The sequence below is a fragment of the Sebastes umbrosus genome, chromosome 9 (genome assembly GCF_015220745.1).
Source record: "Sebastes umbrosus isolate fSebUmb1 chromosome 9, fSebUmb1.pri, whole genome shotgun sequence".
Taxonomy (NCBI): domain Eukaryota; kingdom Metazoa; phylum Chordata; class Actinopteri; order Perciformes; family Sebastidae; genus Sebastes; species Sebastes umbrosus.
The window spans coordinates 26,973,095-26,994,372 of NC_051277.1; the positions used below are offsets into that span (position 1 = coordinate 26,973,095).

General features: G+C 39.4%; 1 protein-coding gene across 1 annotated transcript in view; it reads right to left on the bottom strand.

Moving 5' to 3' along the window:
* Nucleotides 1-21,278, bottom strand: part of pigg (phosphatidylinositol glycan anchor biosynthesis class G) — a 93,840-nt gene that overhangs the window by 13,207 nt on the left and 59,355 nt on the right. The window contains exons 10-11 of the mRNA XM_037780436.1: nt 18,874-19,065; nt 2,293-2,602 (exon numbers count right to left, since the gene is read on the bottom strand). Of these exons, the coding sequence (XP_037636364.1) occupies nt 2,293-2,602; nt 18,874-19,065 (502 nt within the window). The remainder of the gene's footprint in view (nt 1-2,292; nt 2,603-18,873; nt 19,066-21,278) is intronic.

The following is a 21,278-nucleotide window of genomic DNA, read 5'->3' on the forward strand; positions in this document are numbered from 1 at the left end:
TTTACTGGTGTCCGGTAGTCGCTTTCAGTCCAAAATGGTGGAGGCGTAGCTCTGCTGCTGGGCGCTGATGTTGCAATGGAACGACCAATTGGCTTTCACCTCTTAGCATTATACGTTTGGTTTGGCTGCCAAACAACAAGGAGACTTTGAAAACAACAAAAGCAAAAGCAACTGTTTCTACGCTAATATCAACTTGGATGAATTTGCAGCCCACCGATCAGCTGGAACTGTACCCGCTGATTAGATTTTAATTCAAACATAATTTTGATTGTTCTGCGTGACACCAGCTTTTGTTTCAGAGCTGCACATTTAAATCACACATGTCTCCGCTTTACAGATCCATTATGGGTACAGCTTCTTCGTTGAGAACGTTATTACTCAAAGCTCTGTAATTACATGCCTGGGCGCCGAGGCTGAAAATTGTCTGGTGGCGGTCTATTCCCGAGCCCATCACGGTATTAATGACCCAAGGGTGATGCCGGTTATTAAATTGTTAGCGATGTGGAAGTTCAGTGTTGACAAAGATGCACACCTGCTAACCAAATATTTGTCCTGGGTGGAGGTTATATCAAGAGGCAGGTGTCACGTCTGCCTTTGAGGAACATTCATAGCTCATAACACCAGAACACATCCACAGGAACCAACTTGGCCTTCATGCCAGTGCCGGATGAAAGTAATATAATTTACACACAAACACTTCCTCTGCCCAGAACTGCACCTATTACAGCATCCAACACTTTATCAGTGGTGATAGCTTTCCTAAATGTTGCTACACCCTGTGTCAGGGCGTTAAATTAGATGTCTCCTACAATCAGACAAGAAGAACTTGCTTTCTAATTTGTTGTTCCCTGATCTTCCTTTTGTAGATACGGGAGGAGGTGGATTTGGCTCTGATTCACATCTTCACACCTCTGTCCTTTTGGCGTCAGCACCAATTTGTGAAATGGTTGTAATTTGTACACTAGTAATGGTTTGATAATTGTCTTTTAACTGCAAGACTATTTTTTTTTATTTACTGCCTGGTGGATTTTACTGGTCTTGAGTACAATCAAAGCTAATTTGGAGAGGTCGGTATGGGGGCTCAAAGAAGCTTGTTTGAAATTAACACCTAACATTTAGCTCACCACTTCCCAATTTACTATTATTACTATGGAGTCTGGGTGTCTGGCACAGGTGGTAACCTCCGGGGTCTGAAAAGTGAAGCCAATGCTGAAGTGCCTTAAACCTGCATTCTTTCTAACAGCCAGCAGGGGGCGACTCCTCTGGTTGCAAAAAGAAGTCTGATTGTATAGAAGTCTATGAGAAAATGAGCCTACTTCTCACTTGATTTATTACCTCAGTAAACATTGTAAACATGAGTTTATGGTCTCAATCGCTAGTTTCAAGTCTTCTTCAATACAACATGATGTTCATTTAGTAAATTATGGTCCCATTTAGAGTCAAATAGGCCATAAAGCAGGGTATGCTTTAGGGCGTGGCTACCTTGTGATGCTGCCACGGTGTTGTCCGGTCTGGGTGTTGTCTGTGTGTGTCATAGTGTGTTTTTAGCTCATGAAAATTAATTGTAACTTTTTGGTAAGCTAGAAATGTTATTAGAATATTGTATTCAGTTTTCGGGCTGTGAAGCAAATTTTACATAGTGGCCAAATGGTGGAATTACAACTTTGTCTCCATCACGTGATGCCACTGGGCCCAAAAATACTTTTTCCCATAGACTTACATTGGGAAAGAGACATCTGTAAATCAGGGAAAAAAAATGTTTTTGAGGTAAATCAACTCACCGGTACGAACACTTGAAAAGCCCTTATTTAAATCATTAGGTCCTAAAAGTAGTGAAATGTACTAATAGCCTAGAGTTATTTTCCTTCCTCCGTTCATGTGAATGAGCCCCAGACCGAGGCTGGACCAAGGACTGGGAGGCGGGGTTAAAGGAAAACGCTACTGGGCCTGCTCTGAAGGGCCTTATGGATGCGGAAGATCGCTGGAAGATCCAGGTAATTTTGTACTAGGAAGTCAAGCTTTTTCTGCTTCATGCGCCACTGAGCAACTTTCATAGGAATGAACGGGGCCCCGCCTCCGACGCTGTATTCAGTTCTCTTTATACATCCATGATCACTTCTGGTTGCAAAAAAAACAACATGGAGATGGTCAAAAACTAAGATGGTGACGGACAAAAGCCCAACTCGAGGCTACATTACTTATTATGTCTTCCACTCCGCAACATACAGTTATACCTAACAGACAAAGTGGCTGTTAAACCTTGCTGTCACTGACATCATTATGGTTGCTTACCTGAAAGTAAAAGAAGGCCTGACCGAACCAGTAATGCATGATGGTGGTTTGGGCTGCGTCATAGTGGAGCTTCTTCCAGATGAACTGAGCCATGAGCGTCTGGATCAACAGGCAGCAGCAGAGAACCGGCAGGTTGTGAGCACGGAACAACAGCGTAACCAACAAGACCAAGCCGCTGTAGATCTCCCACAATCCCCTGCTCTTTAACTTGGCATCTGCTGTGATGATCTGGGATCGCAACAGGTCTTTGGTGCCCGTGAAGAGGATGCCCAAGATGAAGACGTAAACAAAGCGCGCCTCCACTGTTCCCCTAAAAGAGAAAGATTAAAGACTGTGTCACTTTTTGCATTTGCAGTAAGCCAGCATTGATTTATCTCTACAAAACTCCTCATTCAATATTCAAATAATTTAGGTAAGTGACTGGGATGGGGATTCTTTGCAGTGTTGCTGTACCTGTCCATGCATTTAGCAATTAAATATCCACAGATTTTGGTTTTGGAACATGAGGAAAATAATCTTATTCAGACTTTATACACTGAATGATAAAAGAAAAATGCTTCTTATCAAATAAAGGTGACAATAAAAGCTGTAAGACAAAAGGACAAGAATAAAATTAATTAACTAATTAACAGAACCAAAACAACAGTCTTTATAAATCAAATGCACTAGAGCAGAAAACCCCTACAAAAGCTTTGAAAAGAAGACAGAAAGTCTACACATTATCTCTGTGATACCGACAATTCCTTGTGGAGAGAGAACACTTTGATAAATGGACAAAAATGAGAAATGGAAAATGGAGTGTAAAAGTTCAAAACAATATTTCATTTGTTAACCTTAATTTACAGAAAACGTTAGGGAATATAAATATTTTCTACAACAATCCAATGACCTACAGTCTAACATACTGCACCCAAGGTTCCTGCATATTCCAGTCAGACTCTTTGTTATAATAGCTTTTCAAAGTTCACTACTTTAATTAATTTCATAACCCTGTCTCTTGTTAGACAGGTTTCCTTATATTTCTGTAACTCATAACCCTTCTTTCATTCGGTATGCAGTGTGTCAATGTAACATTAATAATTAAAGGTATGAGACTGGAAGACAGAGTGAATCGCCGGAGGAAAACAGACTTTCTCACACCCGTCATCCCTCTGTCTGTTGTACTATCTGCATCGCTATAATTTGAGAAATGTGTTATTAACATATTCTTAGAACAATTTTAGGGACTTTTTTCAGCTGCTACTGATATCAAAATGCTCTTCTTTTGAATGGACTAAACATGTTGGGGATGATAGAACATGTTCTACTGCATTCTGAGTATTTCAGGGGCTATGGGTACCCACAGACATGCCCACTTTATGATAATCACATGCAGTTTTGGGCAAGTCATAGTCAAGTCAGCACACTGACACACTGACAGCTGTTGTTGTCTGTTGGGCTGCAGTTTGCCATGTTATGATTTGAGCATATTTTTTATGCTAAATGCAGTACCTGCGAGGGTTTCTGGACAATATTTGTCATTGTTTTGTGTTGTTAATTGATTTCCAATAATGAATATATACATACATTTGCATAAAGCAAGCATATTTTTTCTACTTCCATGTTGATAAGAGTATTAAATATTTGACAAATCTCCCTTTAAGGTACATTTTGAACAGATACAAAAATGTGTGATTAATTAACAATTAATTACGATTACATTTTTGAATCGATTGACAGCCCAAGTAAAATTTATTCAAAATAAGAATGACACAAATCAGACCCTCAAAAGCACGGCTCCCTCTTATTTTTGTCAGCTTGCTTGGTGCCCACTTCAGTTTTATCATTTATACTGTTTGTCTGTTGTTTTTTTTAATGGCTGTGGCCGGTCATTTAGCTCTGGTTGGTTAGATGCAAAATTGTTTCTTGTGGACTTGACCTTTTTTTTTCTCCAAACAGTCAATATAACAAGTTTAGAGAACAGGAGGTTCCATCCCTAATGGTTAGACGGATGTAAGCTACTGTATGTATTAAGCTTTGAATTCATGTCAGCAAGATTTACAAAAGATTTAAAGATGGGTAAGTCCCATAATGTATGCCCTTTCTGTAAATCAGGTTTAAAGTCTGAAGCTGCTACAAGGTTAAAAAAAAAACAAAAGTTTCCATAAGACTCTTCTCCTAAAAGGCTTACTCCACAAAAATCATTTTCCAACTATCAATAATTTATATGCTCAAAAAGTCCTAAATTGAAGCTTTAAAGGAAAAGTGCTTTCGATTATGAAGGCAATTACATTCAGTCTAATTTCCATTTCAGGCATTCAGCGTATGCTCTTATCCACAGAAACTTAAATGGAAAGATGTTTTTTTCTCCTCAAATCTGCTCTTTAATTAAATGACTTTTATTAATATTTGTCTCAAAAGGAGGAATGCGTAAATTAGCCCTATTAAAACAGACAACAGACAACAAAAGAGTGGTTAGAGCTATGGTGATGATTTTATTCTATTTCAGAATGGATGGAGGGGGAATAAAGAGCATCAAGAGCTAATGAACTGGATTTTCAAGGAGTTTACAGCCTGAGGAAACTGAGGCGTTTAATTGTATTCTCCGCAAACATGAAGAGATTAACCCAGTCATTAAGAATGCAATGTTATTTATACCTGGTTTACCTGTTGACCACAGTACCCCAGATCATATCTAACATTAATTTAAAGTAGCTGCTGGTGATATTTCCAAACTGAAAAGCTATTTACCCATTTAGAAAATCTTGTATTCACAAGTATATTACAGACATGTGTCTTCTCATGAGAAGGCTAATGTAGAGTAGAGAGACATTTCTATTGCAGCAGGATGCAGTCAAATCTAAAAGAGTGCTACAGGATAATAGCTGACCCTGAAGGAGTTGAGCAAGTATTGGACATGTATTATTAATCTGTATGTTTTGTGAAAACCTGCTCCAACGGAGGAAAGGAGGATAGTAATACGCTCCATACGGCACTATTCTTTATTATTCACTATTCCCCTAACAATGTGCCGGAGATTGTATTCATCATTATTTTATGCAAAGGAAAAGTGGAAAATCCTGGCGTGGATTTGATTTTATGCAAGGACAGTGATGGATTTCAGCCGCCAGGCTTACTTGTTAACTGGTGTGCTGGGTGGAAAAATTGAGGGAATTACAAACTAATCTTCCTGTCCGGCGTGTAAAAGTATTGTGCCATGCACTTAATAGGGATGGGGGGTGGAAATGATTCATTTATGTATCTCGATTTTTTTGTGATGTTGAAATTGATTTTTTAATGCCAGAATCAATATATTTGCTTAATTTGAGTCCATGCAGAGGTAAAAGGAAGTTACCGCTTTTATTGTTGTAGTCTGAATAACGTGACGTCATATCCGTTCTGTATCCGTCAACCAAAACAAACAACAGCCGTTCCCAGCGAGACGAAACGAGAAAGTGGAAAATGGCGTAGGGTCTGCGTGGATACGACCTGCACCCTCACATCTTAAATCCAACGTGGTAAACACTACACATACAGTAAAGTATGGAAACACTTTGGGTTTCATACATTTTCAGGAAAAGCAGATCTAAACATCACGGCTAAAGTTGCATGCTAACTCTGTCACGGACAGGAAACGTTATCGCATTGTGGTAACGTAAGGTCAAGTCAGCCGTCATTCTCATCTCCGTGGTGAAAACGGCCGACGCTACAACTGTAAAGCACCCATATACTGATGTTTATGTTAAATGTATTCAAACGGCCCCGATGGAGCTGACCATGGATAGACGGGAGGGCTAGCAATGGACTTGGCGAAGTTAGAGGAAGTATACAAGTGTGACTACATCTGGTTTTTAAAATAAGGTGTTAACAAAGGGAACCATACAAAATACATATATGGAAATAAGATTGATTGGATTATATTCACCAGTAGTATAAAACATTACATGTCCCATATAAATTAAAAATAAAATATCACCTTATTTGTGAGGGAAATGTCTTTATTCTTTGATTTTTGGGTTGCTGGAAAATTTTTTAATAAACAATGCCTGACAATGACTAATATATTTAACTTCCGGACATCTCAGACTACATATATGCTGAAATCAAACATTTTTACTCTATCAATTTTGATATTTGTCAAATTAAAAGTCCACAAAAGTGTATGATTCACCTTTTTCCCATGGTCTAGTGTTAACAAAAATACTTGTAGAATCGCAATACTTAAAAATCCCAAAACATATCAAATTGACACCCAAGTATCGTGGCAGTATGAAATCGGGAGATGTGTATCGTCCCAGCCCTAGCACTTAAAGCAGCAGTAGGTAGAATTGGAGCAAATACGATTAAAAAAAGTTATTTTTATAAAACAGTCACTATATCCCGACAGTAGTGCATGAGACAGGTAATCTGAAAAAAATCATGTGCCTCTGTGTCCTCCGGTGCTCCTAATGACATCTGCAAAATTTCACAGACCAGAGGAAAACAACCAATCAGAGCCGAGCTGGAGCCTTGCTGTCTCTGAGCAGCTGTCAATCAGCTGTCAAGCTGTCAATCTCGCGAACTCCGATCAAACGATCAAACTAGGCAGCGCTGATGAATGAGAAAGTTTGTGACTCGTCAGCCACGTTGAAATCAGTTGAGGTAATACCAAGCACCAGCCGGATAAAAATGTTCTCATTTTACAGCTAAACAGTACACTACAGATGTTTCTTAAAATATCTGAGGAGAGAAATAGGCATTACAGTAACAGACTATTAATTAATTTTTGATCAGCGCTGCCCAGTTTGACCGTTTGATCGGAGTTTGTGAGTGATTGACAGCTGCCTCCGTTGAATGAACAGCCAATAGGAATGCTCTCTTTCTGAAATTACCTGTGATTGGCCAAAGTCTCCCATCACGGGCACTTGAATTACAATATGCTAAAAGGTTACTATGGAATTTTTGGCCAATAATGACAAAAATATTCCGCCTACTGGCGCTTTAATGTGGCTGTTGTCTTACAACTATGCTTTACACAGAGAAAGCCGGATGGGAAACACATGAGATTTACATGTGGGATGTTAAAAGATGGCTTCTCTTCTGAAACCTGTGTATTTAACTCTGAAAAACTGCAGTGCTAATCAACATCAATCTGAGACAATAAACACGGAGGCATGCAAAATTATGAATGCTGAAAGGAATCTTATTGCTTTGACATTTTCGATGCAGAAAGCACAAGCCCTCCTCCTTGTCTGAGCAATAAAGGCTGTTTATGTCATTTCTCCCCCCCAAAGTGGCTGCAGTAACTTCAAGTGTCTCCTGATTATCACACAGCACAGCTTTGCACCAATCACATTCCTCAACTTTTTGCAGCCCTTACTTAAATTAGTCATTTAGCTAAGGGGGGGATTACGTAATCTATTTCCAACCAACTCTACAGACAAGCAGCAGGAACTGCAACAACACAAAACCAGACTCCTGCAACCCCTCATGTCCCTGCCCTCTCATCCTGTCCACCTGAAGGAAAGGGGGCTTGCAATAGACTTCAACAATAACATCATGGATTTCCAATAGAGAGATGTAAGCAAGCTTAAGGAGCAGTATGTAATGTTGGCAAATGCTGGGTTAATAATGCTGCATTCTTATTTGTGTCGGAAGTGTGTGTGGAAATATGCAAAGCATCTTAACTTCAGTCTAGAGGGAGATTTTGTTCCAGACTACAGACAGTATAATTGTTAAGTCATTAGTATTGAACAACAATCCTATCAGCGCTCCTCAGATATATTGTTGCCATTTTGTATTGAGGAGTTTGTAAAAGTCCTCCAGTTGCCCTTTAGCGTGCTGTGGTCCAGACCACCGAGCAAACACCAAGGTCACAGCAGGCTCGGGCTGATTCCAGAACAATAACAAGGAAGAGGACAAAAGAAGTTGTCGTGATAATGGTGTTCAGCTGTGTCTTCCAGCGGAGCGCATTTATCATGAAGAACAATGCTAAGAGTGCATTTTGTTATTTTTGGCATCATTTGTTGAGATCACATTTGGATTGGAGAACTACAGCCCTGAAACATGAAAGTCTTTCCAGAGGCTGCCACCATCAGATTAATAAGACGAGACAGGTCATTAAACTTTCATTAAAGAAGATACAGTAATACCATATTCATTAATCAATGGATCAAAGTATATCTAATCAGGTACAGAGAAAATGGCTCTGCCTAAAAATATGTCCGAAACGATTAGGGTTGCAAAGGGAAGTTAAGCTCTGGCATTTGGGACATTTTGCACGATTTCAATGTAAAAGTCCTACCTTTTAATAGTGAATTTATCTGGGGGGGGGGGAATAGCAATACTAGGTCTTGTAGCATGTTTTGCCCATTTAATTAAATTGCAATAACATACATCACATATACAGATATTTTTGCCAGCGTCCCATTAAATTGGAAATCAGAAAATTACAACCCTCTGCATGCATAATGCATTCTCCAATCACATGAGCAACTCACACTGTTACCAACACTACTGCACTACTGAGTGAATATATTTTATATTTTTGATGACATTTCAGTGAACCAGCAGATAGCAGCCTGAAGCGGTTTATAACTTGTCAACACCTTCAGCTAGTTTAGCTATAACTGTCACCAGGTGTAGCTTGATTGTGCATGCTAAGTGAGGAGTATTAATTACTAACGAACTCGAGGCTTCAAAACGGCAGTCCACAAACCAATGATTGACATCACAGTGACTACATCCACTTCTTATATACAGTCTATGGTCCAGCATGAACATATAATGTTCTGCCAAAGTTAGAACAGTTTTGGTTATTCCACATTTATATGTATGTGATCTTCTCAGTGGTTTGAAGTGGGCAGGGCTCAGTTGGAAAAAGGTGATGTCACGGGCTGTTTCGGAAATCACTTCCTGATCTGATCAAACCACACACACACAGTTAGCTTTTTAACTTTTCAAGTATTAAACTCTTCATATATATAAAACAAGGATGTTTGTTCACACCATGAACTTTGATTATTGCTTATTTAGTCATGAATATTGAATGTTATTGAGGAAAAAATGTCAGATTTTGAGGTAAATTTTAAGAGGCTTTAAAGCCTTGGGGAACCCTCCACACTGCTTGGTGAGAAAACACGACCAGTCGAATCAATCTGATCTTATTTGCTGCATTTTATAATGTTAATAGTAAGAAGCAGTGGACAGAAAACTGTAGCTTGTCAAGCTGTAATACAGACGAGCTGCCTGGATTTCATGTTACCTTGGAAACAAGCGCTGGTGTTCCAGCAAGTATATAAGAAAAGGTAAGACTATGTCCAATCCCCACAACATGTTTGGTACATCCCTTTCATCAATCACCTGCATCGGGCTAACACTTACAGTAAATCAGCCAAAACAAGTAACTCACTGCCAGAGGAAGCTCTGAAGCAGACGCCTGAGAATGAGGAGGGCCTGCCCACTTTGTCTGAGCAGTGGTCTTTCTGTGGGATAAATCTGGCCGCGTCAAAGTCAAAACTATTGAAATGCCACTGGGACAAAGTGGCACACTTTAAAACAATAGTTACAGACAAAACGTCTAATTACACTACAAACCACTAGATCAATTCTTGCTCTGCTGGCAGAGTGAGTTGATGTCTGTATTTTGTTCAGCTTTATGTTGGATTAAAAAGCTTTTTTTGAAACAGTAGCATGATTTGGAAAGATAAAGTGTGCACACAAAAGCACTTTTATGAACAATGCTTTAAAGTCAGTGGAGAATAATGATTTGTTAAATGTTGCCATTGATGTGTTGTACCAACACAGAATTGCCTTTGAAGCAGGGTTATAAATTGGTTTACCTCTTGGGTAATAAAGCTGAATTCTGTGTGTGAGTATGTCTCACACAGAATTCTATCTATCTATCTGTGTTTGTGTGTGTGCGTGTGTTTGTGGCAGGGGTTCACAGGTGTTTTGAGACGAGTTTGAATACATTTCCATTTTTAAGCGGGATCGGTATGCATGAATATTTTTAAATTGGGAAACAGTCCCCTTTCTAGATAAAGCAGTACATGATAAAATGGGTCATGTTTTGTGCAGGTGTGGAACGCAGAGATGAAAACAAACATTGCAAATGCTTCTTGTGGCTTTATGTTTGGTAGAAAATGTAAAGGAGGAGGATGGAGACTGAGACAAACTTTGGCTATGATTTATAGAGGCTCAGACAGGCTTGGCCCTCAGCCGGCTGCTTTGACGTGGAGCTACTTCCCCTTAGAACACATGTTCAGAACATTTGATTTGCTTCATCCTTTATGTTACCTTGATTGTACCTTTCTTTATGGATTTGTTTCATTGTTGTTAATATTCGGGTTGTAATCGGTGATCTCTCAATATCCAGTTAACCCCTTAACACTCCGACAGCCCGCCGGCTTTTCTGTCTTTCAGAGGTTGTTGCGGGCTGAGTTTTCAAGCTACTGGTATCACATGAAACTAAAAAACCTAAGGAATCCATTGGTACAAACCATGTCATGCTAGCTTGTCGGGAAGAATGCTAAATAACTCTATGATGTTACACTAAATTTTGGCTAGGAAAAACTAGCATGGCGATTTTCAAAGGGGTCCCACGACCTCTGATCTCAAGATATTAGTATAAATGTATAATTAACGCCTATTCTAAAAATGGTGTATTTGAATATTTCTGCATACTGGGGTCTTGGAATTGCATAAACTGGGCATCACTGTAAAACTGAGACTCTTGTGGACCTAATGAGCCTAACTGTATTCATGTGTGATGATGTTAGTCCCCATAGTAGCCATTTCATTGTATTGAGACAATTTTTTTTTTTTTTTTTTTTAATTTGACCTCACTGCATGAAATGACCTGTGCTGACCTCTAGGATAATCACAGCCTCATTAAACTTTACAGCCACAAAATAGAGGCCTAGAGCATTCAGAGGATGGATGGCTTTCCTAGGTAGATTGACAATAAGGGGGTTTCTGAGCAGTTTCAAGAACAGAAGTGCTCGCCATCCAATCGCCGAAAAATGCAATTCTTGCAGAAATCTCCAAATGTCAAAAGTCTTTGATTCAATTCTCGAATGGTAAAAAAAATGGTTAAATTTAGCACCAAATCTGTGTAGCAAATGGTTTCAACCCAGAAATTGCTGCAACAATTTATGAAATATAAGTGATTATGAGAATGACCATCACAAACTTATATCATCATGTTCTACACTCTTTCACAATTTATTTTAATTGATTAATTCATTTATTCATTATTCTTTTTATTTCTTATTAATGACTAGAACAACTTGACACACAGTGCATCTCAAATTAATCTTCAGGTTCCCAGCTTTCAGATGATGTACAGCACTTCTATGTGGCATCTACTGTTGACTTTTTTTATCTAACCCTGAACATCCCCTGTCCCCCACCCCGACCCCTCTAAAAAAAAAGAGGGCAGAATGGTAAGGTGTTTAATAAAAATAATACACATCTTTTCCCAGTCAGTAGTTGTCTATTTTTAGGTTCATTTCTGAGAATGCCATAAGGAAGGGTGTGCACGAGAGAGAGAAAAACAGAAAGAGTGAGACAAACTGTATCCACAGTGACATCAATCCAAGTAACTCTTTGAACCGTTTAAAGTGAGCAGCGTTGGCGGTTCTCAACCCCATTAGCCATTTTGAAAAATGCAACAGCGCAATTAGGCAGCGGGCACAAAGGGAAGGCGAGGAGGGAGCCGGGGAGTTGTCAGGGGGGCTTTACTCTGATAAAACACACAGAAAGAGTAACCAAAGAAGACTAGACTTTAAAAAGGGTCACTAGACAAAGTCATTCCTTTTTACATTCACATTATGGTGAGAAGAAACAACACAAAGCAGTGAAAAATGCAATGTTTTTTTGTCTTTTTCAATACACAGAAAAATAAAATGCTCTGATATTCTATCTAAAATAGCTATAAGCTCGACTATAGGCTATGGTTGTTCAAAAATACCAAACCAAAAAAATCAGACCCATGGGAAATTTCTCAGCAGATGGAAGCTATAATACACTAAAATAAAAGCACTATCTAACTATAAAGCAATGAATCTCTGTCTGTCTGTGTTTCCTTTGCATATCTCGAGAACTGCTCATCCGATCTGCTTCACACTTGGCGGGTGTATTGCTGGGGACCCAAGGGCTTGCTTTTTCAAATTTGGTGCAATTTGGACATGCGACACTGAATTGAATAAACACACACACACACAGCGTTCTGTGCAGCAGCAGGGGCCGGGCTTCAGGGTCCTGCAGACTGAGACTTGTCGTCTGCAGCGGTCCCGGTGTGTTTCCCCCCTTGAGTAAGACTGTATTTCCCTGGTGTCAGACTTGATACTAACTTACAACACTAATAACGTTACTGCCAGCAAAATACCTCCGCTAATTAAATCCATGCTCTACTTTATACCCACGTGGGGTTATGTCAAAACAGGCGACTAATACACCTATTTGGAAATGACCTCCGCTAAGTGTATTTCACCAGTTTTCTGACCGCGATTGGCCGCAACCTGGGTGTGTTTTTCAGAGGTGGATTTATTGATTTGGGGGCCACAGGCAAACATTGTCTAGCTTTACTTTGCACCCCCGAGCTGGGAATGTTGGTTTTGGCAGTGGTAGAAAAAGAAGGCTACTCAAAACTGTTTTTCTGAAGTAAAACTATTAACTATTAATGGTAAAACTGAAAGTCCTGCATTCATATGTTTACTTCAAATGAAGAGTGAAAGATATTATCAGCACAATGTACTTAAATGTACTTAACGTCTGTTCAAGGTGGAGCTTTCAATTCTAATATGATGTTGGATAGTTTAAGGAATAATAATGCATCATATTTTAAGGTAAATGTAGTACTACAATGTTTTCCTCTGTAGTAGAAAGTAAGTAAGTAAGTCAGTAAGTACACAGTATATATATTTTTCATAATATTTTAAGTGTTTTGGGGTACAATGAGTTAGAACAGTAACATAATTCAGTACTTTTCATATCTTAACATCATAATAAACTAGGGCTGTCAAAGTTAACAAGATGATAACATGTTAAAAATGAAAAAGAAAGCATTATTTACTGCCCATTATAGCTGCAACTTACAATTCATTTCTTTATTATTTAACTTGTGATCATATTTATATTGGGCCTGTCAAAGTTAACGCAAATTTGTTTTAACGCCACTAATTTCTTTAAGGCAACATGCGATTTTTAGGTTGTAGCGGGCTCAGTTTTAAAGCTAGAGTGAAGATACTGGCATCGAATGAAACTACAAAAACCCAAGGAATCCATTGGTACCAGCCATGTCATACTAGCTTGTGGCGAAGGAGGCTAAGTAACGCTCCAAACGTGCGCTAAATTTTGGCAAGGAAAAACTGGCATGACCATTTTCAAAGGGGTCCCTTGACTTCTGACCTCAAGATATGTGAATGTAAATGGGTTCTATGGGTACCCACAAGTCTCCCCTTTACAGACATGCCCACTTTATGACAATCACATGCAGTTTGGGGCAAGTCATAGTCAAGTCAGCACACTGACACACTGACAGCTGTTGTTGCCTGTTGGGCTGCAGTTTACCATGTTATGATTTGAGCATATTTTTTATGCTAAATGCAGTACTTGTGAGGGTTTCTGGACAATATTTGTCATAGTTTTGTGTTGATAATTGATTCCCAACAATATATATATATATACATAATAAATATAGTGTATATCGCAACAAGCTAGTATGACATAGTTGGTACCAATGGATTCCTTATGTTTTCTAGTTTCATATGATGTCAGTACCATTACTCTTCACGTTGTAACCTAAAAATAGCAGGTTGCGTTAATGCGTTTAAGAAATTAGTGGGGTTAAAACGAACTTACGTTAACGCATTATTATCTTGTTAACTTTGACGGCTCTATAATACATCTATAGCTGTTTGGGGCCCTTTCATTTGGGGGCCCCAGGCAGTTGTCTATCTTGCCCGGTAAAGTCTGCCCATGGTGTTTTTTCCCATGAACCAGAGTGAAGGCCTATTTCCCCCCCGTGTTTCTGACTGAGTAGCCGCGACTTGGGTGTGTGATGCAACTATGTTATTGCAGGTGTATTGCTCAGGACCCGAGAAAGCGCAGTGTCGAGGGTGAAGTTGTTTGTATGAGTGGTTCTCCAGAAAGCTGCAACCAGCAACACCACAGGCCAAGCATTCAGCCCGTTCTTAACACATGTTTTGAATGGTTATCGAACTAGTTACACAAATATAGCCTCTCCTTGCCAGGCAATCAAAATACAGCACCTGAGACGGACTTCATGTCATGAGGCGCGAAAACTAAAGTTTGTCTTAGCTATACATAAAGAACTTTGGCAAGCAATCCACAGTGTGGACTAAGTCTAAAATACATCCTCGAGGTGGAGCACTGTAATGATCAACTTGCTGAGGACTGAAGAAAGAGCTGAAGGACTGGGTCAACGTCAACCTTGTCAATCATACAGTTCGTCAAAAGGAGCCGGGGTCGCTGCATGGCTCCAGTCGGGTATCTTTGTACGGGTGAGGGCGAGAGGTTGAGCTTTTAATTAGGTGAGCAAGTAGGAGAGACTGCCAAGGAGAACAGGAAAGGTTAGGGAAGGCCAGGTATTGGTGCTAGATGAAGGGAGGTCAGGAAAACTAGACAGGAGAACTGTGTGCAGCCCGGCACACTCATTATTTTGTGACGGGGGTTAGTAGGAGATAACTCTGTGCCAAGCTGCAGTCTGCAGAATGAAAAATTACCACACTTACTGAAGGAGCTGCAAGATGGTCGATTTCCTCTCTTTTTGGACAATGCTAACAACAGCTATTACATAAAGATTGTGCTAAAGGATTCAGCGTGTACAGTGTAAAGAGGGAACCGTCTTCAAGAATAACGATGTCTTTTTAAAAGGCACATATTAAACATGACTTTTTATTATTCAAGTTCTGGGGACTCACGGATTGTCTCAGGTGCACTGAACACGGAGGGGTTGAGCATCACATGAACTATTTTATCACAAACCGTGTAAAATAAATGTGATTACGAACCAAGTACGCTTGATTAAAGTTTGAGGGTCTGGGAGAGATATATTCTCACCCTCAGGTGTATACCACCAGGGCTTCAGTGCAGCTAAGAAATCCAAACTCTTCTTAAGATTTATCTTTCAATGATAGCAGGAGGAACTCAAGAGCAATTTAAGAATCAAGATAATTTTTATTCCCAAAAAGCTGGAAAAGCATCCTCCTTATTATTAAGCAGTACAGTACCTAGTAAAATGTCTTAATGTTGAAGCTTTTGCATCTTCAAATCATCAGTACAGCTGTCTCCAATTCTGGGTAAGGGTTAATTCTACTCTCCAAATCTGTCAATGAACTGCTTGATTTAGTATGATTATATTGTTGTTTTTACATAAACAAGACTTACAGTAGAGTCTACAGCCGTGCTAGAGGCTCTGTGAGTCTGTACTTAGGCACAGTGGTGCTTTGAGCTATATGCTAATGTCGGGATGCTAACATGACAATGGTTACATGCTGATGCTCAGCAGGTATGATATATATTCAGCGTATCTTACGAAAAAGTTATTCCTCATTTTTCGTATGTTTTCCTACAAATGTCCAACAACACATGTCCAATGACCGCTCGTTACATGCATACAGTTTTTTTTCAAGATAAACTTACGTTTTTACAGGAAACAACTTCGTTAGGGTTAGGCAACAAAAACACTTGGTTATGTTCAGGCAACACAAATACACAGACAAAGAATTGTATTAAAAGTTCCTAAAAATAACTCAACTTCAAGAAAACTCATCTCCGATGCTTTATTCACAGTAAATATTCTGCTCAAAATTCATCCAAATCACTTGTTTTACACAAACTTCCTGAAGTTATTGCGTTCACTATTTGGGTTAATTGTACAGTTTATTAGTTATTCTGTATGTTTATTGTTATGCATTGAATATAATATGAAATATCCATAAAATGTGTCACTTAATCAGGGGTCGTTAGTTTACTCAATGACAGAAAAGGGGACCCTTAAGGAAAAAGGTTGGGAACCACTGATCTGGCATATGTTGAGATATTTCACTGGATAAGTGAAACTTTGACCTGCTGGTTGCGCTAATGGGAAAGTCAGGGGATCAGCAAAGCCACTCGGACTCAATCCATCCAATAATGTGGAGATATTTCAATCTGGACCAAAGTGGTGGACCGACCAACCGACCCAAATGTCATCCCTAAAGCCACACTGCTTGTATGACTAAAAACATGTGGTCTCTGAAAGACCTCCAATAATCAAAGACACCTTCTTTGATTGAAGATGAGGGTGCAAAATGGTTGCTGCTCAGCGCTAACAGGTGCTAAGATTTCTGATTTCAAAACACTCTTTACGGCCTGTACTGTATCTTTCACATCTTGAGACTCTTCAAGGAGTTCCTACATACTTCCAAACTCTCCAATCTCTACTGCTAAACAATGGAGAGCAATGCATGGTTTTGTATTTCAGTCATGGAAGCTAAACAACTCATTTTCAAGCCAAATGAAAAGCAAATTTACAAAACTATTATTCCAATATTCTGCATGGTGATGTATTAGCTTTTCACTACGCTTGTTCAATCTGTACTCTAATTAGCTAGCTTACTCCTTTGTGTTGGGAAAATGTGACTTTGTTTTCATCAGTTACAGAGGACAGGAGGGGTGGGTGGGTAGACTCGTGTTGGTGGAGAAAAGAACAGTCAATACTACTGTCAATTTAAATCAACAGTCATAGATTGCGCGACTCGCCTTTCAGTGTAATTAATTTAATTTAAGACGCCGTCAGACTTTGCTGAGGATTTGAGGGTACATTGGGCTGGGGAGATTTACTGTAGGTAGATGTAAAGAAAAGAAAACTGTACGGCAGTTGATCGTGACAGTTCCACTACCACCCTCCCTACCATAGACCCATGTTTGTCTTTTTTAGGGGGGTACAGAGGGTCCTTAGGAGGAGAGAACAGGTCAGCAGTAGATGTCACATAGAAGTGGTGTACATCATCTGAAAGCTGGGAACCTGAAGATTAGCTGAGCACTGTTTGTCAAGTTGTTCTAGTCACAAATCAGAAATAAACATTGTGTTTTGGTTAGTTTATAGTGTGTAAGGGCTTAGAACATTATGATAGAAGTATATGATGGCCTTTCCGATGCTCTACTATGTTTCATAAGATGTTGCAGCAATTTTTGGGTTGTAACCATTTGTTACACAGATTTGGTGCTAAATTTAACCATTTTTTGCCCCTTGAGAATTGATAAAAAATGATCAATAATCCCTCCAAATTACCACATTAAGACACCAAGACCTTGAGGAATACCATAGAAAAAGCCATGCTGTGATTTGGTATCAAAAACTTTACACATTTGGAGATTTCTGCAAGAATTGCATTTTTCGGTGTTGGATGGCGAGCACTTCTGTTCTGGAAACTGCTCAGAAACCCCCTCATTGTCAATCTACCTAGGACAGCCATCCATCCTCTGAATGCTCTAGGTCTCTAGTTTGTGGCTGTAAAGTTTCATGAGGCTGTGATTATCCTAGAGGTCACCACAGGTCATTTTATACAATGAGGTCAAGTTTAAAAAAAATTGTCTCATTACAATGAAATGGCTACTATGGGGACTAACATCATCACACATGAAAATAATTGGGCTCATTGGATCCACAAGAGTCTCGGCTTTACTGTGATACCCAATTTATGCAATTCCAAGACTGTTTAAGGACCCATGTATGCAGAAATATTCAAACTAGGACTGTAAATCAATTAAAATATTTAATCGCAATTAATCACATGATTGTCCATAGTTGATCGCCAGTAATCACAAATTAATCACCCATTTTTTATCTGTTCAAAATGTACCTTAAAGGGATATTTTTAAGTATTTAATACTCTTACTGTATCAACATGGGAGTGGACAAATATGCTGCTTTATGCAAATGTATGTATATATTTATTATTGGAAATCAATTAACAACACAAAACAATGACAAATATTGTCCAGAAACCCTCACAGGTACTGCATTTAGCATAAAACATATGCTCAAATCATAACATGGCAAACTGCAGCCCAACAGGCAACAACAGCTGTCAGTGTGTCAGTGTGCTGACTTGACTATGACTTGCCCCAAACTGCATGTGATTATCTTAAAGTGGGCATGTCTGTAAAGGGGAGACTCGTGGGTACCTATAGAACCCATTTTCATTCACATATCTGGAGGTCAGAGGTCAAGGGACCCCTTTGAAAATGGCCATGCCAGTTTTTCCTCGCCAAAATTTTGCCTAACTTTGAAGTGTTATCTAACCTCCTTCCAAACAAGCTAGTATAACATGGTTTGTACCAATGGATTTCTTAGATTTTATAGCTTCATATTATACCAGTATCTTCATTTTACGACACCAGCGTCCTAGGGGAGTTTAAGAGGACAAGAAATGCGGGTCAGGTGTGAGCGTTTGTCACATATGACCCATGCAGCGCTGCAGCCTGCACACTCAGCTGCATCACAGCAGCCCAGCTCTCCTTCACTGTAAATCAACTCACTAAACAGGGGACAGCAATTTGCCAGCTGTTACAATTAATGAAATCACGAACACGGGGTTCACAAAAACTTACTTGGATGTGGTTCCACCAGAGTGTTGCCAGGGAAACAAGACGTTGCCGACAGCCGCCCGGTAGCTGTAGACGCCCAAAAGTCCGAGGGCAAGGGCAACCTTCGAAACCCACGAGCACCGTCTTTGAACCAGGAGGTAGATAAGAACCAGACAGAACGCAGCCAACAGGGAGAGCACAGTCCTGTGTTCGGAGCTGGAGAGCACAGCAAAGAGTCAAACAGTCATGGGGTTAAGAAAACACTGCGTTCTATTATGAAGGAGTTCTTTTGGATTCAATTTAAAACACATTTAAAGTACATACTGTATGTATCTCAACATTGTCCTTATTTTACCATAAAATATAATGAGCAAAAACGAAATAAAAAAGAAAACCTTGAACTAGACTATTTACTGAGCAGCAGATAACATTTTGATGAGATAAAAAAGTCAGTCATATCCTCCAGCAGTAGTTTAAACTTTAAAGAGGCACAGATCTTCAATTGTTCGCTGGATTTAAGGCTATATAGTTTGAAATTACTCCGCCACTGAGCACAGACAGGTAATAAGACCTCAAAGGACACACAGTATCAAAGTTGAATAGAAGCCGTGTATTTAAGCGTTCGCTGGATCAGACAGCGGTGGAAGTTGGGTACTTTTGAGACGAGATGAGGCGCAACGCTACCTAGATCTCATTATCCAAGCAACAGGCAGTGCAGGTAGGAAGAAAGGGCAACGCCGGACAGGGAAAAGGTCAGAATCCACATCTCTATTCCACAATGTGATGCATGTTAAAGAACAAACCATAATCCCCCTGCTCCGCGCTGTTGACAGAATATTAATGGCGGCTCTGAAACAGTCCTGAGAAATCAACGTTTTTCTACAGCAATCACAGAAGGCTATTTTCCCTTCTTGAATCTTTCAAAAAAAAAAAAAAAAAAAAAGCTACGTGGAGGGTCCTGTCAGCTTCTCAGCCAGAAAAACACCCTTAAAAATGTTTCAGTGTCAGGAGGAAAGGCTTGTATAATGATAACACCCTATACCTACCCTTAAACGTCTGTGATGGCCACATTATTCTGGACTTATTTTGTTATCATGTGCAATTTCCCCGTTCATTTCACTCAACCAGCCTCATCTATTTCCTATATTTTCTCATTTTAATGGCCGGCTTTATATATTCCCCAGAGAACAGGAGTGAACTTGTTACATTGATCTGTTACTCTCATGTGTAGGTGGAGAGACAAATGGAGATTGTCGCTGCATTGCATTCTACACTACTGAGGCTACTGTCTTTGGACTAATTGGTATCTGCCTTTTTGAAATGAATATCTATTCCCGTGTGTCTGCTGTTCGTCGGTACTTAAACAATGAAAGAAGCACATTCACTTTAAGTCTGTGGGAAAATGAGCTCTTGTAATGTCCTCTCACCTACATGTTCCCACATATCTGCATTAAAAAAGGCTAATAATCTTCAGCTCTGCTAGCAGCCCCATGTTCATTACAGTCCACAATACAGAACAAACAAGCTGCTGAATATTTCGCTGTTCTAAGAGCCTCGCCAGTAGTGAAGTTAAAATTGTAAAATTTGTGTTAAGTAACAAGAGAAAAAGACATGGAAACATGGATGCATGCATGCATTTAACAGATTTTGTATTAAATACACTCCCAGATTAACTTCTAAACTCACTTTATATGTCCAGCTATTTTGTCTTGTTTAATAGGGAACTCCAAAGACTTCAGAGAAACTAAAGAGAAAGACAAACCACTCCATCTTTTTGCTATTCATAGAGTGGTGCATCTTTTCCCCGAGGAACCTCTTAAGAATCATAATGCTGCCAAGAGTAATTATGAATCAGCCAGGTAGCTGCTGCTGCTGTTAACACTCTCTTTTTTTGCTTAGCTGCCTAGTAAAAATATCCAACATAATGTAGCTGGCTAGCTAGGTAGCATTGTTATCCTTGTTGAGTTAAATGAGTCTAGCTAACAGAAGCTAGCTGGCTAATCTCTGCTCTCTGACCACATCTAAATCCAGTAGTTATAATGTCAGGTCACAAGACATTTTAACCTTATCAATACCACATGTTCAAACAGAACTTGGAAAAAAATGGTTTTAAATACTATTAATATATATTATTATATTATACTACTAACACTATGCTCCTCAAAAATGGAACGAGTTACAGTTTTGACATGAAAATATCTCACTGCATTTGAAGATTTTAAAGAGGACATATTATGCTCATTTTCAGGTGCATACTTGTATTTTGTCTTTCTACAAGATCATGTTTACATGCTTTAATGTTAAAAAGACGCTTTATTTTTCTCATAACGGCTGTGCTGCAGCACCTCTTTTCACCCTCTGTCTGAAACACTTTGTTTGACCTCCTGCCCCCCTCCTTAAAAGCCTACTCTGCTCTTATTGGTCAGCTG